The sequence below is a fragment of the Anopheles bellator genome, chromosome 1 (assembly GCF_943735745.2).
Source record: "Anopheles bellator chromosome 1, idAnoBellAS_SP24_06.2, whole genome shotgun sequence".
Lineage (NCBI taxonomy): Eukaryota > Metazoa > Arthropoda > Insecta > Diptera > Culicidae > Anopheles > Anopheles bellator.
The window spans coordinates 41,809,524-41,829,789 of NC_071285.1; the positions used below are offsets into that span (position 1 = coordinate 41,809,524).

The following is a 20,266-nucleotide window of genomic DNA, read 5'->3' on the forward strand; positions in this document are numbered from 1 at the left end:
GTTGCCAAAGGTTAACCAGCCTCCTGCTGGAAAAAGCTATAATCTTTCGCTTGTGGTTTTGTGTGTCTCAACTACAAGGTTGAGACGGACGGCGTAGCAGCAAAAGATTGGCATTTTGAATTAATTAATTTTAATTTTGCCTGTCAATTTCAATATCAATCTAACGATCGGTCCGAACGCCGTGGGCGGAGTAATAGGTCGCTATGGTCCGGTTTATCGAGAACGGGTTTGACCGGTGGACCACTGAAGGCGAAGTTCGGTTTCACGATTCGAAGGATAAGAAGGAATGGATGCTACCGTTTTTGGGCGATGTAAAATTTACAGCCGTACCAAATCGTTTTGAACAATAAAACGAATCGGTTCATATAATTATCAGCTGCCAAAAAATGATACCAAAAAATAGGGTGATCTCGGCTTTTCACACTCCTTTGTTGCTCCGTTGTTGTGAAGTGTTTGCAAACTCCCCTGGCATTTGCGCCGTGAGCTGCGGTCACTCAGCGCCACTCACGCCATCCGAACATGCACTCACCGGCACTCGCGCCGAAGCAGCACACCAATACATCGGCGATGAGATGAATTACCAATCAATTGGTCCATTAAGATAAAAATGACGCCTATTATCTTTCTCCGTAGCTCCACCCATTTTGTGAAGCATCCATCTTTTTTTCGAGAGAGTGGAAGAGTTGGCTCAAAGTGGCTCAGTCAATTTCATCTCCGAATGCGTCTTGCAGCAATTGAAATACAGATTTTCACCAGCATCCAGCACAAAACTGCGGGATGCTCTGTGGCGAAGAAGTTACGATTCTGTTTACTCGACTTTCAGGTGGTAATGTTTTGTTTTCTCTCTTCAATGGCGATGCATAATAACGACATCCATTGTAGGCCATGGAATTGCATAGTTTCACGGCAGTCTCCTTTACCATCAATTTCACGCGGTGGTTGTGCACCGTAAACGTATAATTAAATTTCGCAAATTAAATTACTCCGAAAAAACAGAGGTGCCACAATGCAGCAAGAGCAGAGCAATCATCTCCTTCGGCGCAGCCTCTTATCACACTCGCACCGTTTCCCCATCTGTCAAATCAATTTGTTGCTGCGACGGCAACAAATACAGCCGGTCTTCTCGCTCACTGTCGGGCACCGTGGATGTGTGCGTGTCGGTTCGTATCGGACGCGAACATCTCGGTAACTAAAGTGGCTGTTTAAATCTGCTGTATCATTTCGTTTGGGCCTAATCCTCTTCCCGACCAGTCCGTCCCGACCGTCAGGAGCGTACTCGCTTTGAGAGATCAATTTATCTTCCCGCTTTTCTGCACCATCTCGTCATCCCGAGCGTCGGGGCCATCCCACCTCACCCAGCACATCCAGCTTGGCGTGCCGTACGGGAGCTCCGCTAATTTCTGGGCCACGAAGATAAAGATCCCATTCTGGCCACTAAGTTGCCGTTGGCCCAGTCGGGAAGGACACCGGGGTGGGCGGTATGGGCAGGGTTCTCTCTCTTTATTTTCAAATTAAATAGCCTCCACCGGGCGAGTAAACAGGCTTATGTTGTGCTTGACTGTGTGTGACGCAGTGCCGCGTCGTTTCGAGTGGCCGTTTGTGTGTGTGGATTCCGGCGGCGAAGGAGCCGAGCAGGAACAGGACGCCAGAATGGAACGACACGATGGGGGCGGGTTACGGGTTTAAACGGGTTTAATTTCTAAAGGAAGACTGGAGGAGTCTAAATTTATAAGATAAATTTTCAACAGAAATCAATTTTTGCCTGTGGTTTCCCCTTGGCAGGTTCCTGTGGGGAGTGGAGCACCGCTGGGACAGCAGCTGAAATGTGATGTTTTTGAGATTTTCTTGGCGCCCTGTATCGGCATCGGGTTTGGTACGGGGCACGGCGTGCGGGGGCTGGAAATTTAATTGAGATGTTGGTTTGGTAAATGTACCATCCCATCGCCGTGGTCGGTGGGGAGATGGCTTCACTCTTGGGATGCAAACGATGCCCCAGCGCCATCGAGATCGAGAAGCATTCATTTTGCCGACGGCTTTTTGAAGTTCCAGCGTGGAAGCCAGCGGGCGACGCATTCATGTCCTGTTACATTTATTATTTATTTGTGTTAGTTTTATTTATTTCTTTTGAGTTTTTTTGGGTTCTATTCAGGACTCTACCTGTGTATTGAAACTTGCATACGGTTAAATTAATGCTATCGTAATTTGTAGTTGCATTCTTTGCGTTAGCTTAGGAAGGTGTTAGCATAAATTTTATGGTTTGCAGACAGTTTCCAAAAACAATAGAAACCCGTTTTCATCAGGGCAATACATCGAAACAGCATTTTGACAATGGAAAAAATCCATGAATTAAAAGTTCAAATTGTTGAAACATCCACCGTAGTAACCAGCATTGACCCCTAGCCATAAAATCCAATAAATTCCGAACATTTTCTTTTAAAACCGCAAAAACCGTCCGCTGGAATTGGAAAGAAATTGTACACCGAAAGAAACGGGAGAGGAAAGTAAGGTAAGGCTCATAGCAATGCACGAAAGAAAATCATTTTCCGTCGGAGGCTTTGGGAAAAACATTAGAGAAAACGCTACTCGTGCTTTTCTTCTCGACCTGACGCAAAGCTTTTCACATGCTGCGCCACTTCTTAGCCATTCCAGTGTCTTGGGCGGTTTCCCCAACATCTGCAAAAATACTAGGAGAACGATGACTAGGAACGATAAGAATGGCTTTAAAATCTGGCCATTGCAACAGGGTACCAGCCCGTTCAAAAGGGCGAAACTTCAAAATATCCGAAATTTTATTCAAATTTTAAGCCTCAAATTGGGTCGAAAAATACTAGGGGAACTGCAGCGACAGAATGGTAGGTAACATTAGTGACCAAAATGCGAACTGCACCCAAATATTTGACACGCACTGATATTGAAATATGAAGTCTCGAGAGAAAGCAATAACGACAACCAGATCTCTTTTTAATCAGGGGAAGTTGGGCTCCCATGCAAACGTAGCATGAAATTCAGTAAAATTCGGGTTGTTTTCGAACAAATCGAACCAAATTCTGCAGGTGCGAGTTTTACAATGCATCCAACGGGAAGCGAGAACGGAAGCCGATCGGATACGTCACCAGAAAGTCCGATCACACCGGGAACAGCTAGTAAATAAATAAAAGGTTTTACAAAAACCGCTCACTGATTAGTGAACACTGAATTCTTGAGACCGAATCACAGATCGGTTCGCTTAAAACATTTTTCCGAACTGCTTCTTGATGCAACTCCATTAGCCCACAGCTCTGCCCTCACCTAACGCCAGCAGTAGCATAGCATAGCATACCAGCTAATAATACGCTTCTGGGCTGAGATTCTGGGGCCATTGCCGATAGCTCGTGCCTTCCGTTTCTACTTAAAGCTCCATTTGGGCCGTGTCGGTCATTACGCAGTGTTTCAACCGTTTTCCGATGCTCGTGCGTATAATTTTCGGCGTGCCGATCCTACTTTCCACCGATCCCATTCTGCGTTCTTTACCAGATCCATAAATGATTTAGTACTTCCTTGCTTCCCCGACGCGCGCGTCCAGCGTGGCAGCAGCCGTGATCGGCAGAGTACACAGAAGCCGTTCGAAATGTTGCGCCTCGCGCCCGATCGCAATTACCCGTTGGCCATAAAAAATACACATTAATAACGCTACTCATATCATCATCATTAGCGAAGATCAGAAATGTTTGCCTCGGATCGCCGTTCGATCGCGCTCTTAACGGCAGTGCGCCTCTTCTCCGCTCCAGTTTCCCATTTCACTCTCGGTTCTAATAAGGCACGGCATCGCGTGCTCGTCCTTTATCCGTGCGTGGGTCTCTGTGCGTTGCATTCACGTTTGAAGTTGTTTCGATATTTTGTAGCACAATTGTTGGACTTCTGCCAACTTCTGTTCGCCAATTAGACCCCGCAGCCCCGGACGGCCCCTCTACCGATCGATCGATCATTTCTCCCCGTCACCTTCCACTGCTTTCGGTGGGGCCCGGATTTGCTCTTCGAGCTAGACATTCCGTCGGACTCGACGTCGGTCGGCCCGGGCTTCAATCTGGCCCGGCTGCTCTGGCCAACCATCGCCAGCCTGTCTGGCAGCAGATTGCAGCAAAAGTCGAGATCGGGCGAATGAAATTTAGATTTCGTTTTTCCTTGAAAACCCCGACGAACAGATGAACTCCGATTGCAATGGGCGCTCATCTAATGAGACGATTAGATAGATACGGCAACAATCGCCACCACGGGGTAGCAATTACCAGTAGGTGTTCGTGAAAGTGCGATACTGAGCCGGTTCGAATTAGAAATTTGCTCCAATTGGGTGTTTATCGCCCGATTCAACGATTCGGATGTAAACCGAAACCCAAACGCGTATCTTCCGATGCTTTTATGTTTGGAACACCTTTCTTCATTAAGTTTCAATATTGAAAAAAAAAATGCTTCACTAGTAAATAATCTGAATAAACTAAGTCTATCAAATACATCTCGTAATAAAAGCATTGACTGCTAACAAAAACACTAATTGTAAATTTTTTTCCTTTTCATTATTGTTAAGAATAACATTCCTAATTGGGAAGAACGAATATTGTAACAACCTAAAGTTTTAATATGATACTATACCAAACCGTAAGTCGAAAATATTTACAGTTAACCCCAAAACTGGTATTTAAAAGATGGTGCGAAGGTATGCCTGTTAAAAGTGAGTCTACATTAGTCCTAGTCCGATATAATTCGAAGACGACTTTTTTACGACGAAATAAAAAAAAACAAAGAGAACACCAAAAACATGAATAAATAGCGTGCAGATGAACCGTTACCGTTAACCACGAGCAGGAGGATGAAATCAAGGATCCAATCCGATACAAAACATCCAAGCAGATACATTAATCGGAAATGAGGAAAGTTGCAACTAACGATGGCTTTGAGGTAGAATGACAGTAATAGCTTAGAAGTAATATTCCTAACTCTCTTTATGACTTAGATTTGGAAACCTTAACCCGATTCAAAATGTTCATAGATTCAATGTTCATCGCTGCGTTTCAGCAAATCGTCACTTTTGAATGCAAAAACACGCAAACTCTCAGCACGTTACCAACGGCGCTTCCTCACGGTATCTGGTTTGGGGGTCCCTCGTAAAAATCCTCCTCCTTGCCATCAACCCTAGGACCTCCTTGCTCCTGGGAGTCCATTTGGAGAAGTCGTAATCACCTTCATTAGGCACCAATTTCCACATAAAATCAGCGGCTACCCACCCGGTGCGTTCCCGGTGGCCGGCCCGGCCGACCAGTGCCCGACCGGGTGAACGTTCGTCAGCGAAATTGGGACAACTCGCCTCACCTGCCGCCAGGTCCCATTTCCATTTGCGACACCCAAAAGACAGTTGGCACCTCGGCGGCCGGTACAGTGTCACTCGTGGGGCCTTGGAGCTGGGCATGGGCCATCAGCAGCAGCAGCAGCAGCAGCAGGGCGTAATGGCGTGTTCTTTCGGTTAAGTGATTTCATTTCGAAAACATTCAATAAGTTGGAGTTGCTTATGCTCCTGTTGCTTTTATTGCGCCCCTTCGCGGGCCGCGCTCTCCCTCATCATTAAGTTATTATTCACGCCGCAAAGGGTCGGTCGACCATAGCATAGTGTGCCTCCAAATGTGCCTGCGGACAGAGCACAAGAGAGCGAGAGAGAGAGAGAATGGACGAACGTCGGAGGGGGCAATTTTATGCTGCCGTTCCATTACGGCGGAGCAAGCTCGTGCTCAGCGCCAAAGGAGCAGTGGCAGCATAAGAACCGGGATTGCTTGAAGCCACTGACGGAATGACTGAGGGCGAGATCGTAAACAAAAGCCGTTGGCCACCGTGATACCCTCCCCGAGGGAGAGAGAGAGAGAGCGGGCACCCGATCGGTTCGTGGTGGTGCCGGCTGATGGAAATTATGCTTGCCAGGGCCCGGCGTTGGGTCCATTATTCGTTGATGGTTTTCATCATCAATCAAGCGGCTCTAACCGGGTGAGTGAAGCGCAAAGTACCTGCGCCCGCGGCACATGAGCGCGCGCACGGGCTAATTGGTTGATAAGTGTGTTTTATGTAATATCATCGTGGATAATTTCATCTGCAGCATTCCGCGCCCCGCTGACCGCTAGCCATTGGTGCCTTGGGGCCAGCAACGGCCGGGGCGACTCGAGCGAAGTAATTGTTCAAGAAAGTTGATAAAGCTTTTCGCAAATCTTTCACTATTGGGTTCATCTGGTTGTGCCTCAGAAGAAGCAGAAAAAATGGTTTAAATATATGATGCATGTTTAAGGCTTTAACTATCGAGGACGATGGATTTGATAACGATAAGCCAATTGAAATATGGTGATTTAAAACTGAGGGACCATCTTGGTGCGGTGAAAGAAGAATTGAGGCTGAGATGAGGAACTGCGTAAGCTGTTGGCCCCGCCAGCCTCATCTCTAATAGAACAAAAATGGTAAAAACACAGAATGTGTCCCGAACAGCAATTTGACATAGTTTAAGCCATAGGACGGATCGGATCGACCGGCCGGATTATTCGTATTACAGCATGGCAAATTATGAATTATTGAATGAAATGGAAATTGTGAAATTTTAACGCCAGCGCTATCTTCTCCAGGCCTGGCCAGGTCAGATTATTGCGTTTTTGCTTCAATGGAAGATGCACTTACAAGCCAGAGCATCGCTGAATATAAGGATGCCTAAAAATCGATAGACAAAAGATGAGTTTCTAAGCAGCAAAAACAGATTCATTGGAAAGGAATCACCAATTTGGGTGAGAGATGGGCGAAACGGTGATTACTCCGAATAGAAATATGTTTCAGTTCTCCTGAAAATTATATGTTTTCTTCATCAACTAACTGGTAAACTAAACTGGTGGTAACCAAATACACATTATAACCGAATTTTGTTCCATTGGTTCAAATTTTGAAGCGTGATTATCTCAGCACTAATGTTTGTTGTAGATGTAACCCTTTTAAAGTTTTAAGGATCGTAGTGCTAATTTGTTTTACATAATTACTCAATGTATTATGCTAGTAAATGCTTCATTCGTGGATGGAGCAGTAAAATTTATGTAAAAGACAGTAAAACAGTAAAATAATTTTATGTTTTGTTTTGTACATTAACTCCTGGTTGGCATAAAGTGAATTTTTTTATTGAAACAATTTTCTATCGAATTGTTTCTTCAACTATATTTTACAGTTATGAAGGTGTTACCTGTTCTTGAATATTTAGAAAATAATTTTTCATAATTTCTTTCTGGAATAAAAAAATACGACACCAATATTGACCGATTGGCTCGATCTTCATGCCCCGCGGAAGGCGCGATGGCGCGATTCGCCGAAAGAAAAGTCATACTGTCTGGCACCGAAGAGCCGCAGGAAGAATCCCGAACCCCCCAAAACGCGGATCCAGAGCGCGCCCCACACTAACCGTTGCGATGGATAATGATTTCCACGCGGCCGGCCAACATTCTTCATCTTGGCCACTGGTTGCTGCTCCCCTTGCTACTCCGAAAACCCGCTCCTGCCGATGAGCAGGTAAATGGCCCTCCGCTGGCTGGAAGCCCCAAATCCGGCCACCGGTCAAATCTAGAAGCGAGCTCCGGACGAAGAACAAAGTCCGGACCAATACCGATAATTGAAAGATTGCCGTGGGCAATTATGCTGAGTAATTTGATCAATAAAATGAAGGATGTCGATGATTTATTTTAATTGCACTTTCCCAAAAAGCCCGATGGATCACTCGGCGCGGTGCGGTTAACCCGTAAGTAGTCGTGTGAGTGTGGCGGGGCGCTTTTCCTGGCGTGTGCGCGAGCTGGACTCGTCGTGATCGTCGGCATCGACCACCATTCACTCCCCAGGGTATTTCCATTCTGCTCCACGCCGTTTTCGTTACTGGATCGCCGCGATCGCCGAGAAGTTTGCGCTTGCGCAGACCATTAATGCATTAATTTAAATTAGATTTTTGTAATTATAAAGCTTTTCTGGCTGCTCCCGGTGTTCGTTCCGGACTCGGCACGGCTTCGGGAGCACTTCACCGGTCGCCGGTGCTCCATTCAGCACCATTTGGTGCGTGGCTTCATTCAAGATACTTGGTGGGCGAACGTGCGCGCGCACGCGGACGAGTCCTATGCTTTCTTGCGCGCCGTTTGTTTCGCTCGGTTCGTTCGCTGCGCGATCTCCATCCCCATTCCTAATCGGATTTCGATCCTCCCCTCTCGGCGGTTGCCTCGCCAGAGCGCGATTCACCGCAGGACACAGCGGGCCCGGGGAACCAATTCGATCGATTGATGAAATTCGAATACTCAATCACTATTATTTGGAGTCGTAATCGAAATTGATTTCTCTTTCAGCCTCATCCTTTCCGGAACACGGTACGACCGTCTTCCACGGAAACCGGTGGGGTCAAGCCGTGAAAGGCGAGCGGCCGACGGAAAATACACTTTTCGGCACTCCAACCAACGCGTGGGCTCCGCAGTTTTCATCAACGCCAATTTTACGTTCTGTTTTGTCTTCCCGCAACACCACGCATCCGGCTCATTTGCATCCCCACCACCACCACCCCGCGCACCGGTGGCAGAGTGTTGCGTTGGCAAACGGGTGCAATTAAAGGTACAATTAAATTCCTCGCCAAAAAGGCGAACACGGTCGCGGTCCGGTTCGGAGTCCGTGCCACTGTCGAAAGTGGATAATTATCCTGGCCCGCACCGGGGGGAACACGGGACCACGGGACAGGACCACAAAGGGTGAAGGGTGCGAATTGGGGTGCCCTCGAACAACAACAAATCGCCCTTTGGCTCCCGCCCGGAAGACGAGCTTTTGGGGAACTGGCCCAGGCCGCGTTTCGGTTCGGGCCGGTTGCCGCTTAAGTGCAGCGGCCTGCACGGCCATTTTTGGGGCCGTCCCGTTTATGGACAATAAGCGGATCATTAAAGAGCCATAATGCTTCGGCGGCGTGCGAAGTGGAGCAGTTGTTGATTCCCCCCCACAGGACGTTTTGTGTTGTTGATTTACGATTCGCGAATCGGTAAAGTGTAGGTGATTATGTTGTATTTAAGGAAGAAAGTTACATCCTTTTGACCGGAAACATGCTCTTACACGGGGGGGTTCAGCTAACGAAAACATTAATAACGATTTACACGTATGGTAGTGTCGGGCTCTAAGAAGGTACGGTTTACACAACTCGAGCTATCTGCCAAAACCTTGTTCCGAATAAATTTTCAGTGAAACACACCAAGTGTGATATTCTAACATCTTCAAAAACAATTCATTCATTGACATAAACTGTTCAATCGTTGGAATTATCATTTCAACACAATATCAACCACGAAAAAGTACACACCAAACGAACGCGATGGAATTACTCAGCTGTAAATTCAAAATAACGTCTCAATCGTCCTGATGTCTTACGGGGCACGTTGTTTATTAAATGGAGACGTAAATAAAGAAAATTGTCGAGAGCTTTATGCTACCGAAAACTCTCAGTTAACAGCAACAACAGCCTCTCTACGACCAGAAAGTTACTGCCCAAAGCCAAAGCCTCAAACAACAATAAACTCATTGCGGCCATTGTTTCCTGGACGACTGGATATCGAAAAATAGCGAATGGCCACCCAGATCAACAGACCTTTTATTTATTTGAATTTCAAGCTAACTCCAATCCACACGCTAACAAGCCAAGGACTCTAGCTGTCCTCAACAACAATACTCGCCAAGACATCGCCGCCGAAATAATGGTGACTGTTAACAAAATGATTATTTATTCCGTACTGTTTATCTGACGAATGCATTGCATGTTGGCCATTCCTTTAACACTTTTGCCCAACACCACCAAAGGAGGCTCCGCAACATCAACCACGTCAGCGAACGCCCGACAGCAGGAAAAAGAAGCCTGAAACACTTTTTTTGCAGTCGCGCACGTCCCGAAATTAAATCTCGGTCGGCCACTGGCAGAGGAGCGTCCTCGATCGGTTCCATATTAATAAATTAGGAATAATTACCTTACCCACCGAAAGTGACCCCCTCACGCATCCTTCGTCGTCCCGGTCGACGGGCCATTCACTTTCCATTAGGCCTATCGAGAGGGGTTGAAGCGAAGGCCGCGTGAAAACTCATCTTTCCATCGCTTTCTCTCTCCCTCTCTCTCTCTGAGAGGGAACGATAATTTCCTTTTTTTCCTTCACCGTCGCCATGTTGCCGTCCCGTGTGCCCGTGTTGTGTTCTTCAATTTATCCATGCTTCGAATTACGCCTCATTACGGACGCTCTTTGGGGTGTAGTGGTGGTGGAAAACGGGTTCCGCTCGCGGAAGAGCGGAAGCGAATGTGTACCACAATTTTCCGTGCCGTTCCCTCGTGCGCCATTGTGAAATTGGCTTCTGGAGAAAAATCCTGTTAGACCGCCGAGAGAGAGAGGGAGAGAGCGAAGCACCGAGCGAGACGGAGCGTGAATACACAGCATCCGAGAGAGAGAGGGCCGTTTCAACGCACACAAGCGCAACTCGCGGGCGCTCACCAGTCGCTCACGAAACCAACTCACACAGAGCCGAACATAAATCACATCCCGTCACGCACACCATTCCGATGGCGGCCCACAAACCCAACCCCCCTCGGGAAAGCGAATGAAAAAAAGGAACGGAGGAAAACACAATAAAACACACACAGTCACAAGGCGGGCGAAGGACTCGATCGTCGGAATCGCGAAGCGGGCCCGGCCAGATTCGGTTTCGCCTTTGGCGCGTTTGGTTGCAAGCATTTTGCGCGTGGCGTCGTGGCCTTTCCGTTCGTCGTGACGTGCGTGACGTGCCGGGTTGTTGTTGGGTTCGTAACGGGCGTGCCAGGACGCGCGTCGACCGTGCTTTCCCTGGTCAGGATAATCGTTGGCAGTCGAGTGTTGCGGAGTGAAAATTGCCCACATCCTGGCGGCGGGTCCGTGGTGTGCGCGGGTTATTGTGATGCGTGGTGTGCGATCAGTGTGAACAGGAAGGCGCTTAAGGCAATCAGGAGCCGGGATCGAAGCAATCGCTGAGTGAGATATTCGATGCAACGCGAGTGTGATGTGATAAGCTTTCGGCGAATCCGATCGAAGCCGCACACGACAATCAATGGATCTGAGTGTTGTTGAGTGATTCATTCTTCTTCGTCGGAAGGAAACCGTGCAGAAACAGAGTGATTGTGGTTGAGGTTATCGCTGTGGTCCGCTCTGCTACGATGGACATCAAGTCACTGTCCGAGGTGCAGAAGCAGATCTTCACCAATCTGATCGAGAAGCTGATCGCCCGCAACAAGTTTCCCCCGAGCGAAGCGGAAGACGTCCAGAAGCTGCTGGAGAACGTGCGCGATGCAAAGAACTTTCACAAGATCATGGAGAAACTGAAGGAATGCGGCCAGCTGGACGTGGATATCGAGGAAAACTTCCGCGAAGGTACGCACCCGTGCGCACCCGTGGCGGTCACCCGGGCCCACAGCTCCTTCGCACTCGGATACTAACCCGCCGACCCGATTGCCGGTTTCTTTCTATCGATTTCGATTTTCAGAGAACGGAATTTTCCTCAAAGATACGGCCAAAAAGTTTGGACCCGGCGGCCAAACGCTCACACCGCGCCACACTATCGACGCAATATTAGGTTTGAATAATTGTGACAATGGAGGTAGGATACTAATGTGTAGCTCCTTTGGCTAGTGCTATGGCCCTGTAGTAGCTGGTAGGAGGGTTGCGGCAATACACTAACACTGACGCATGTGCATGTGGTGTCCCAACGGAAGCCCAAAATAGTTATTTTGTGATAAAATAGTGTGTGATAAAATGACCCTCACATGATATGGTGATAGAGTTTTAGAATTTATGAATTTGAATCAAATGTTCTCAAAACTGAGCAACTATTCGGATCCAACCCTAAACGATCAGCAAACTTATGGATCAACAGATGATTAATGGAGGAATACCTTCTAAAATTCGCAAAGAAACTTTTGCAAACATTTTGCATTAAACAAATAGATTGGTTAGCGGTCTTACGACTGAATTTGGTTTGATAAGACTGATACAAAATTGAATGACCAACTGTTTTATTAAGCAACAGCCATTATAACCACAAACGTTCTTATTTTCTTGTTGTAAAAGAATCTATATACGTAATGTTTATCTATTTTTTGGGAATTTATGGCAGGCAATGTTGAATTGGGTACATTTTGCATAATTTCTTATTTGTTTGTTGTACCAATCATTAATCGAAAATAGGTTTAAGGTTCGATGTTTGTTTTTTGAGGAGCAACTTCAACTGGAACTTTACAATATTAATTTATTAAATTATTATTATTTATGGGTAATGATGTGCAAGTTTTATGAAAGTATATTTTCGAGCATGTTCAAATCGTTTGAAACGAGTGGATTAGTAAAAAATTGATGAATTATCTGTGAAAGTAATCAATCGTGATGAGTAATCAATGAAATGAAACGTTTTCTATTGAGACATTGAAGTGTTATTGTTATTCTAGCTTCATGTAATTTTGTAACCAATTTTGCTTTGATCGGTGAGCAAACTAATGAATAATGAAATGGAAAAAGACTTTCCCCGAAAAGTGTTAGTTGTAATCCTACAACATCTAAAGTCATGTCAACCTTTTTATCAATCGAAAATCATTTTTTCACTAATTTTCAAAACATTTGTTGACAATTACATTATTCTAACCTCTTTCGAACGTTTCTTCGTAAGAGCCAGCCAATTAACATACTTTTAAAGTCTTTTAAAGACGTTTTCCACAATGTTGCGTTATTTTAAGCTTTTTTAACGGATTCATTTCATCCGAATGAACAGATATTTTGCATTTGTCGTTCAATTTTCCATTTGTCTGAACGTTCAGTAAACACATTTCGTTGGAATAAATATTTAAAGCAATTTAAGCCGATTATTTGTGTAGAGATCATGTTAGGATACTTTTAATTCGCTGGTAGTTGTGTCGAACGAGAAGAAAGCCTATCTACGCCATGTTTGCCGACAACTATCGATTAAATAGCGATCGATGAAACGCATATATGGTAGCAATTTCATCTCCCCACCAGATTGTTGCTTCAGTTTCTTAACCGAACCCCGTATGTTTCGCTGCCCAAGATACAATGAAACAATGCCCGAATCTTCTCACATTGTTTGTGCGTGATTAATTGCACGCATCGCATATCATCGCCCCTGTCCGAGCTCAGGACAATCCGCTAATCTGTGGCCCATTCGAGAAATTCCCACGACATCGATTGTTTACAAACCCCCTTTCGTGGCTGCGATCCGCCGCACCCAAATGGAATTCGGGAAGATAATAATGGTCCCACTAATTTGACGTTTCGGTTTCCAGCTCCAGGGGCCCGGGTTCTCCTGGGAGCATGAAATAGGCGACGACCGGTGGGCTGAAATTGACACGAGCCAATCTCTCCTATCTCGCGCCGGCCATTTGCCATCAATCAAACCCTTTGACGGTTTGACGGTAGAGCCTCGGCCAAACCCGACAGCTCCGGGCAGCTACACTTTCACTCACCTCGCTCTCTCTCACTCTCTCCCACGACCCGCACGCACGACCTTTGCCGTCTGTGAAAATGTGCAGCCGCTTTCCGAATCCCGGGATCCCCGAAGGACTGTTATCTTCGGTGAGGCGTTTGAGCGGGCTGTTTCAGGAAGCTGCACGCTCGATGGCTCGTTTCAGGAGCAGATGGTGATAGTTGTTGGCAAAATTTGATGGGCAATATCAGCCGGGACACTATTGAGCACTCCGGAGAGGTTCTTTCCAGATGCCTACACGATTCGTCGAACCACTCGATCGTCCAACGGAGCGTGTAGCACAATCGAGATTAACACGTTCTCGAGGCGCATGGCCTCGACCCGAGCTCGAGTGGCACGGTGTTCGCCGTTGGAGTTAATTCAATTTAAAACCTCCTTTCATTGGAAGCATTATTTTCGCTGCTTCGAGGAGTTGCTTCGACCTAATGAAATCGAAAGAAGCCGTTCGATCATGTGGCAAGGCTCTCAGCCATCGCCACCGGGTTGAGTGAAGTATTTATGCTTCGCCCAAGGCTTCGCCGTTCGAACCTGTCCAACTGTCGATGATTTTAACACGTGGTTTCGACGTGGTTAAAACTAAATTAATCAAACGATTTGTCTTAGCTGTGTGTTGCTCTCGCTTTCGCTCGCCACCATTAGGGCCGCACGGATCAAGCTCAGGGCCAGGCACTCGGCCTCCCGGTTTTTGATTGATTTATTAACGCTTCTTTATGTCCGGCCAGAAACACCTCGCGGTGTTGGTGAACGGTTCCCGTTCCTGTTTCGAGATCCCTACCGATCGGATCAGCGTCTCAGCTCAGCGTCTGGCCAAAAAGGTGGTCTGGACAAATCGTTCGGTCCCGTGAAACCGGTTCCGGAGCACGGCTTAATGTGGCTTCTGCGCGAACCATGAAAGCGCGGATAAATAACAATAAACCGAGCGCCGGACGCGGTCAGTTCTGGCGGCGCCCCGCTTCCAGCCTTATGTTTAGCACTTAATCAATCATTAAATGAATGTTACGATTGCTCAACGTGTGTTGTCGTGGTGCCTTCCATTAGTCGTAATGGGCTCCCTCCGCTCGGGGTTATTATGAACGCCGGGCACAGATTGTAGTAATTCTATTACTACGATGAAGTACGTCATCACCACCACCTCTCTCGAGGTGCCCTCCAGCAGACAGTCATTAGCTGAGTCGCGGCCCAGGTGCAGGGCTTGTGTGTGGTGCAGGAAGTGATGTCGGGTGGCCGTGGCGATGTCTCGACACCTTTGTTTTGCGCTGCCATTGACCCATTTTCTCGGATGAATGTCGGCCCGGGTCGGGTTCATAATTCATTCCTTACATCTTCATTGTTCACAGCGATAAATTTAAATTGCAAACTTGTTCCGTTACTTGCGGTGTGTCCTGGTCTCGCGGAGATCGTGCGCAACTTCCTACGGTGCGTTTAATTGGTTGCCACTTTGCTGGTGTTATAGGGCTAGGGATTAATTAGTATAAGTTCCTTTATCGGTACAACAGGCCACGGACGCGTTTTGCGTGTTACGTTACTCATTGTGTTTATATTTCTTGCATAAACAAAGTCAATGGGCCGCGTAGTCAGATTGGCAACGTACAGGACAAACTTAGAACTAATCACGACTGACGATACGAACGCAGAACCAGGTAACCGGTGTGGGAACTGAAACGTGAACAAAACATAAACTATGAAAGCTACTAACGGGACCAAAAATCGGCGTGAGAGGCGACCACGCAGCAATTTTGAGTTCAAGGTCCGGTCGTTGTGTTAAACATCGAGCAAGAGCGAAAAAATTAAATCGGCGAGTCAATATGGCATAAGAAGATATCCTAATGACTTAAAGCAGCAGCGCCAAAGAGCCAAAAGCAGCGTGTTTTAGAAACTTCAAAAATAGTGAATAGTGCAAAAATGTGATTTTCATACATTCTAAGGCAAATTATGTTTCATAGTAAATAGTGTGCAAAAGAACGCAAGAAAGTAATGTGTTCAACATCCAAATCTACAGGATTTGTTCGGAATTCATAGAAAAAAAGGCTTTTCCTATTTGTTGAGGTTTATAGAGAACTTGTTGTCGAATAAATGTTGGACCTAGCAAACAGAACCAATCGGCATTTAGCGTGGAAAGTTCATGAATACCATACTTAAATTGTCAACCAAAAAGTGATTCCGTTTTCTAGTGATGGAGAACCTTTTTCCGGATACGATGGAATTGTGTTTGAGATGATTCCATAAGACGTTTTACGAAACACTACAAAGCTCATGGTATTTGGCATAAGGTTATTTTGCACATTAATATTTAACATTTTATTCAATTACAAATTGAGTCTATGCTGTGGAAATTTCTGGTTACCCTCACTACAGTTGCATTTTCCCGTATTGCACCCAATGTTTGTGTTCGGACTCACCTCAATTGCTTGCGCTGAGTGGCCATCGGAAAACCGGCAAAACAATTATCGTCAACACCACGGTACACTTCCGTGTCCGGGTGAGACGCCAAACGCCACTTACAACCTTCTTGAGCAACTCATCATCCTTTCACCAGCACTGCACCAGGGGCCCGACAAACGAACCGTGACGGGGCAAGAAAGTGTATTAAATATCACTTAACTGGCCATGTTCGAATTTCGTCAGCATCATTGTTTTCTCATCCTTCCGTCCGGGTGGGGCACCCAAATGTACACACAGCAAATTAGATAAATTAATGGCAAGATACAGCACAATTAGTCCCATTTGGAGACCCTGCGCCCGAACGAAGACCTTTCCCAGCCACATAGAGCAGGCGCCCGGAGGTCGGAACCGAGCTGGAAGAGATTCAATAAGAAGACGTCTTCAGCACATGAAAGAGTTGCACCAAAATGGAAAACTAACTCAATAACGTCGAGCCGGGGGCCGACGACGACGACGACGGCGGTCGGGCAACTTTTTCCCGGCCCGCGTTTCGGGCGGCCCAGGCAGCTGGTCCTGCAGTTGCATCGTGTCTTTCGAGACAGTCTTGGCATTGGGATGGCCGGCGAGCACCAGCAACAAGGATGTCTGGGCTTCCTGCGTGGCCATGTGTGTGCATCATCCTGACTATCTTGATCTTGGCATTTCTTGGGAGCCGGAGCACGTCGGTCGGTCGCCTTCCAAGAGTGCGATCCAAGCCAGGGCTTTCCGGTCGGAACCAAGGTGCGCATTCCCTTTCCGATTGCGGCTCCGATTGAATGCTGCGATAAATGTGTTTGTGTCCGCCTAATCGAATCATGGCTCGCAAGATTCCAATACCTTGGCAGCAGCAGCCAAGAAAATTCTAAACCGTGGACCATTCGTACCCGGTCAGCACATTTTTGCTGCCACAAATCGATCGCCCTCCGATGACGATGCCCGATATTATGCAATTACGTTGTCAAAGCGATCGAGATGTTTGCACCCGGGACCTGAAGGATATATAGAGCTGGAAGTAGCATGGATTGGCCGCTGGTCGTTAGATGAATCTCAAAAGACTAAGTAATACAGTTGGTTTAATTGAGGAATGGAGGCGGACATCCTCATCCACCCGAGCGTAAGTCTTTTTAAGGTACAGTCGATTCTTTGATGATAGATTACGGCGTAGCCAATCCGTTGAGGCTGCATCGATCGTTCTGCTATGTTGAGGATCCTTCGAACAAATCGAATCCATTGGTTGGTTAATATATCACAATATTACAAATATTTTTAATATTAATATTTCGTGACCGTTCGCGGCTGTCAGCGGAATAGCTTTCGATGTTTTCATCCGAAATCACGCGATTCGCGATGAATAATTTTCTCGTCAAAGGGCGTACCAATGCCTGCACCGTACGCCTCTCAACAACCTCAGTCCAACTCGGCAGGAAACGGTTAAGGCATTAATTAATCGTTCCATCGAAGCTGAGTGTGCATTAAAAACAACTAAAGCGTAGGACACAAAAGCAGTCTGTTTGTTTACGGTTTGCTTACATGTTTTCCCTTTCTTTGCCCACGCAACAGCCTGTCCTAATCCCATCAAAACGCTACAAGCAGATTATCGGGGAATTGGGAAGGCGAGTGAAGGCTTCAAACTTGAGACATACCGACGGCTCCGGTCTGGACCCAACGACGAGTCCAGACAGCCTACCTTTTGGGCTTCATCTTTCCATCCGATGGCGAGCACTTTGAAGGCACGTTAGACGTTTGGAGATTTAAATCAGTTCGGTGCCATCGTTCCGATCCTTGCCCCGAGGATGCCCGACGAGTGAAGGAATCGAAGCCGGTTCGAAATGGAGAAAATGTGTAACTAAACAAAAAGGCTTGCTGCTGACTTGCATGCCGAGAGCCGTCACATTTGGCAGTACCGGTGTGGACAACCTTTGATCGGTTTGGGCCTTCGGTTTGCTTGCACCATTTCAAAAAAGGCGGTTTCCCGATTCCGGTTGGAGCCAGCTCCCTAGTTAATTTCCAGTATCAAAGCTAAAACGACAGTTAGTTTAGACTATCATTTCGTAATGGCGGGAGGGACCGATTTTCCTATCGTCGCGTCTTATTATTGTAATTCACTTAACGGCATCCAGGACGTTCACTTTTAATGTGTCCTTAATTGATCACAACTCGGGGATTGTGCCCCATTCACCTCGTTGGGGTTCACCTCGTTGTGTCAATCTCTCTGTTTAAGGTGGCGGGTCCCTGTGGTCTCCGATATCGAAAATGATACATTGACAGTCCATCAAGATACGGAGCCTTTTGCTTTTTTACGCCGAGCACCGTGAGTTCGGTGGGAAAATCGGTGCTCGGGTTAGGAAGCGGCAAGATAAGGGTCCAACTGGAGGGGGGATCTCGGAGCCGCTTAAAATCTCGTTCGAACCTGGGGCTTTAATGAATGCAAGGATTCGGAAACCCCTTAAAATCCTTCCACCGATCCCGAGCCCCGAATGTGTTCCGTAATCGTTGGCAACGGCGAACGTTGTTAACACACGGGATTTACGGTGTGACTTCCACTAATGGATTGCATTTGATACCCGACCCGCGTGATTCCCGCGTGATGGAATCATTCGACGAAGGAAATAAAACCCACCCCGGTCGCCCGGTCGGTCGTCTGGCACGAAGGACACAGTTAACACGCAGGCCGGTGGTTAGAATTAGAAGCGACAGCTAAATCATGGACGTTAAATCACTCTCAATTAAATTGAATTTGAGCACAATTTAGATTAGAACTGCCGTCCGGTTGGGCCGTTACGAGCCTCGGAGACTCGGGATTTTCTATGTGGTCGGGCGAAAAGGGTGGCCGATTGTGGCCCGAGGGACCCAGGACCCGGGAGATAATGCAAACAACTAAAGCACAAACAATTTCCCCACACCGTGGGTTATGACACTTTGACATGCGAACCTTGGGCATGCACGGATCCATCGTGGCCTCGCGGCGCAAACGGAACCGGCCACCGTTGATAGTGCACCGGGAGAGAGACGATTCGCGGTGGCAATGCTGAGACGGAACATCGGAAAATGCTCATTTTCCAACGAACCGAGCGGGGGTCGTGTCGGGTGTAATTAATTTGTCAAAAATAACTCCGTTTTCCGCGGGTTGTCGGTCGCAACGGTTTTTCGGTGGCACAGGCAGGGCTCCAAATTGTAACTTTCACGCTAGTAAATTACATTTCTTTCGGAGGTGTTTTTTAACCGACCAAACCGGAACCCGGTACACCCCAGGTTCCCTTCGGCGGTCCCGGCTAAGGAACGAAAAAAGCCGGAACAAAGAAAACGGTGTTCGCCAGAACGCGAAAAGCAATTCCAAGCGGGCCGGGCCGGGCCTCGGTAATGGTTCCTCACAAGACTCACGGCTCGAAGAAAATGCAAAGAAAACGAGCGTCGTTGGCGTTTCTTCACTTGCCTTTGCCGGAACGTGTTTGCGGGCACGCGATTCGAGTTAGCGGAAAAATTACGGCCAGTTTCAAACTTATTATGTGTTTTGTTGCCTAATTTCGATTAAGAAGCAATTCGCACCTTGCCCCGCGAAGAAAGCACCGGTCGCCAGGCGCCGGGCGTTAGTAGCTCCGTTGTCTTCAACTAAGCAACTTTGGGTGGAGATTCCCATTTCACGCGGGTCATTCACCCGGGTTAATCCGCACACTTATTTGCGAAGAGCAATGGGGAAATTTCGCTTTCCAGGTCAGCGGCTCGGTCACCGCGTCGGAAGTCAGCGACGTTCAATAAACACGTTAAATCAACACGAAAGTCAAAGAGGCAGAACATCAAAGGACATCGTGAACCGGTGACCCGTTAAAGATGAAGTCAATCTGCTCAACTTATTCTGCCCGATAGTCTTCGGCGCCGTCTTGTTGCTGAATGTCAACCGAGCATTCAGCGCATTGATTACAAAGCCAAGCATCGGGCCTTGGGTTGAGATGACTTTATGATGGACTGTGATGATGATCCGTTTTTAGCTATGTTGTAGATTACCTTATTGAAATCTATGCCCAAATCCAGGGCTCTATACTGCAGGTGACAATAGAACCAGTTTGCTAAAAAGAAATCCATTAGTTTCTGGGTAAATGGCTTTACTGATCAATATCTCGTTAAGTATCGGTCGTACAGTTTCAAATTGATACTCATTTCGAAACTGACATTTTACACTTAAAAAAATACTTTCAGCGATTTTTTTCTGTTCCATTCGTTTGTGAGCTACAGGGTGTAAACAATGGAAGTCAACAAAGAGAAAATAAATGGTTCTACTGGGTATCTGATGGGA

At 46.9% G+C, this 20,266-nt stretch overlaps 1 protein-coding gene across 1 annotated transcript in view; it reads left to right on the forward strand.

The window, feature by feature from the left end:
- The first annotated feature begins 11,221 nt into the window (after nt 1-11,221).
- Nucleotides 11,222-20,266, forward strand: part of LOC131216253 (retinal homeobox protein Rx) — a 73,060-nt gene continuing 64,015 nt past the window's right edge. The window contains 2 exon segments of the mRNA XM_058210697.1: nt 11,222-11,435; nt 11,548-11,661. Of these exon segments, the coding sequence (XP_058066680.1) occupies nt 11,222-11,435; nt 11,548-11,661 (328 nt within the window).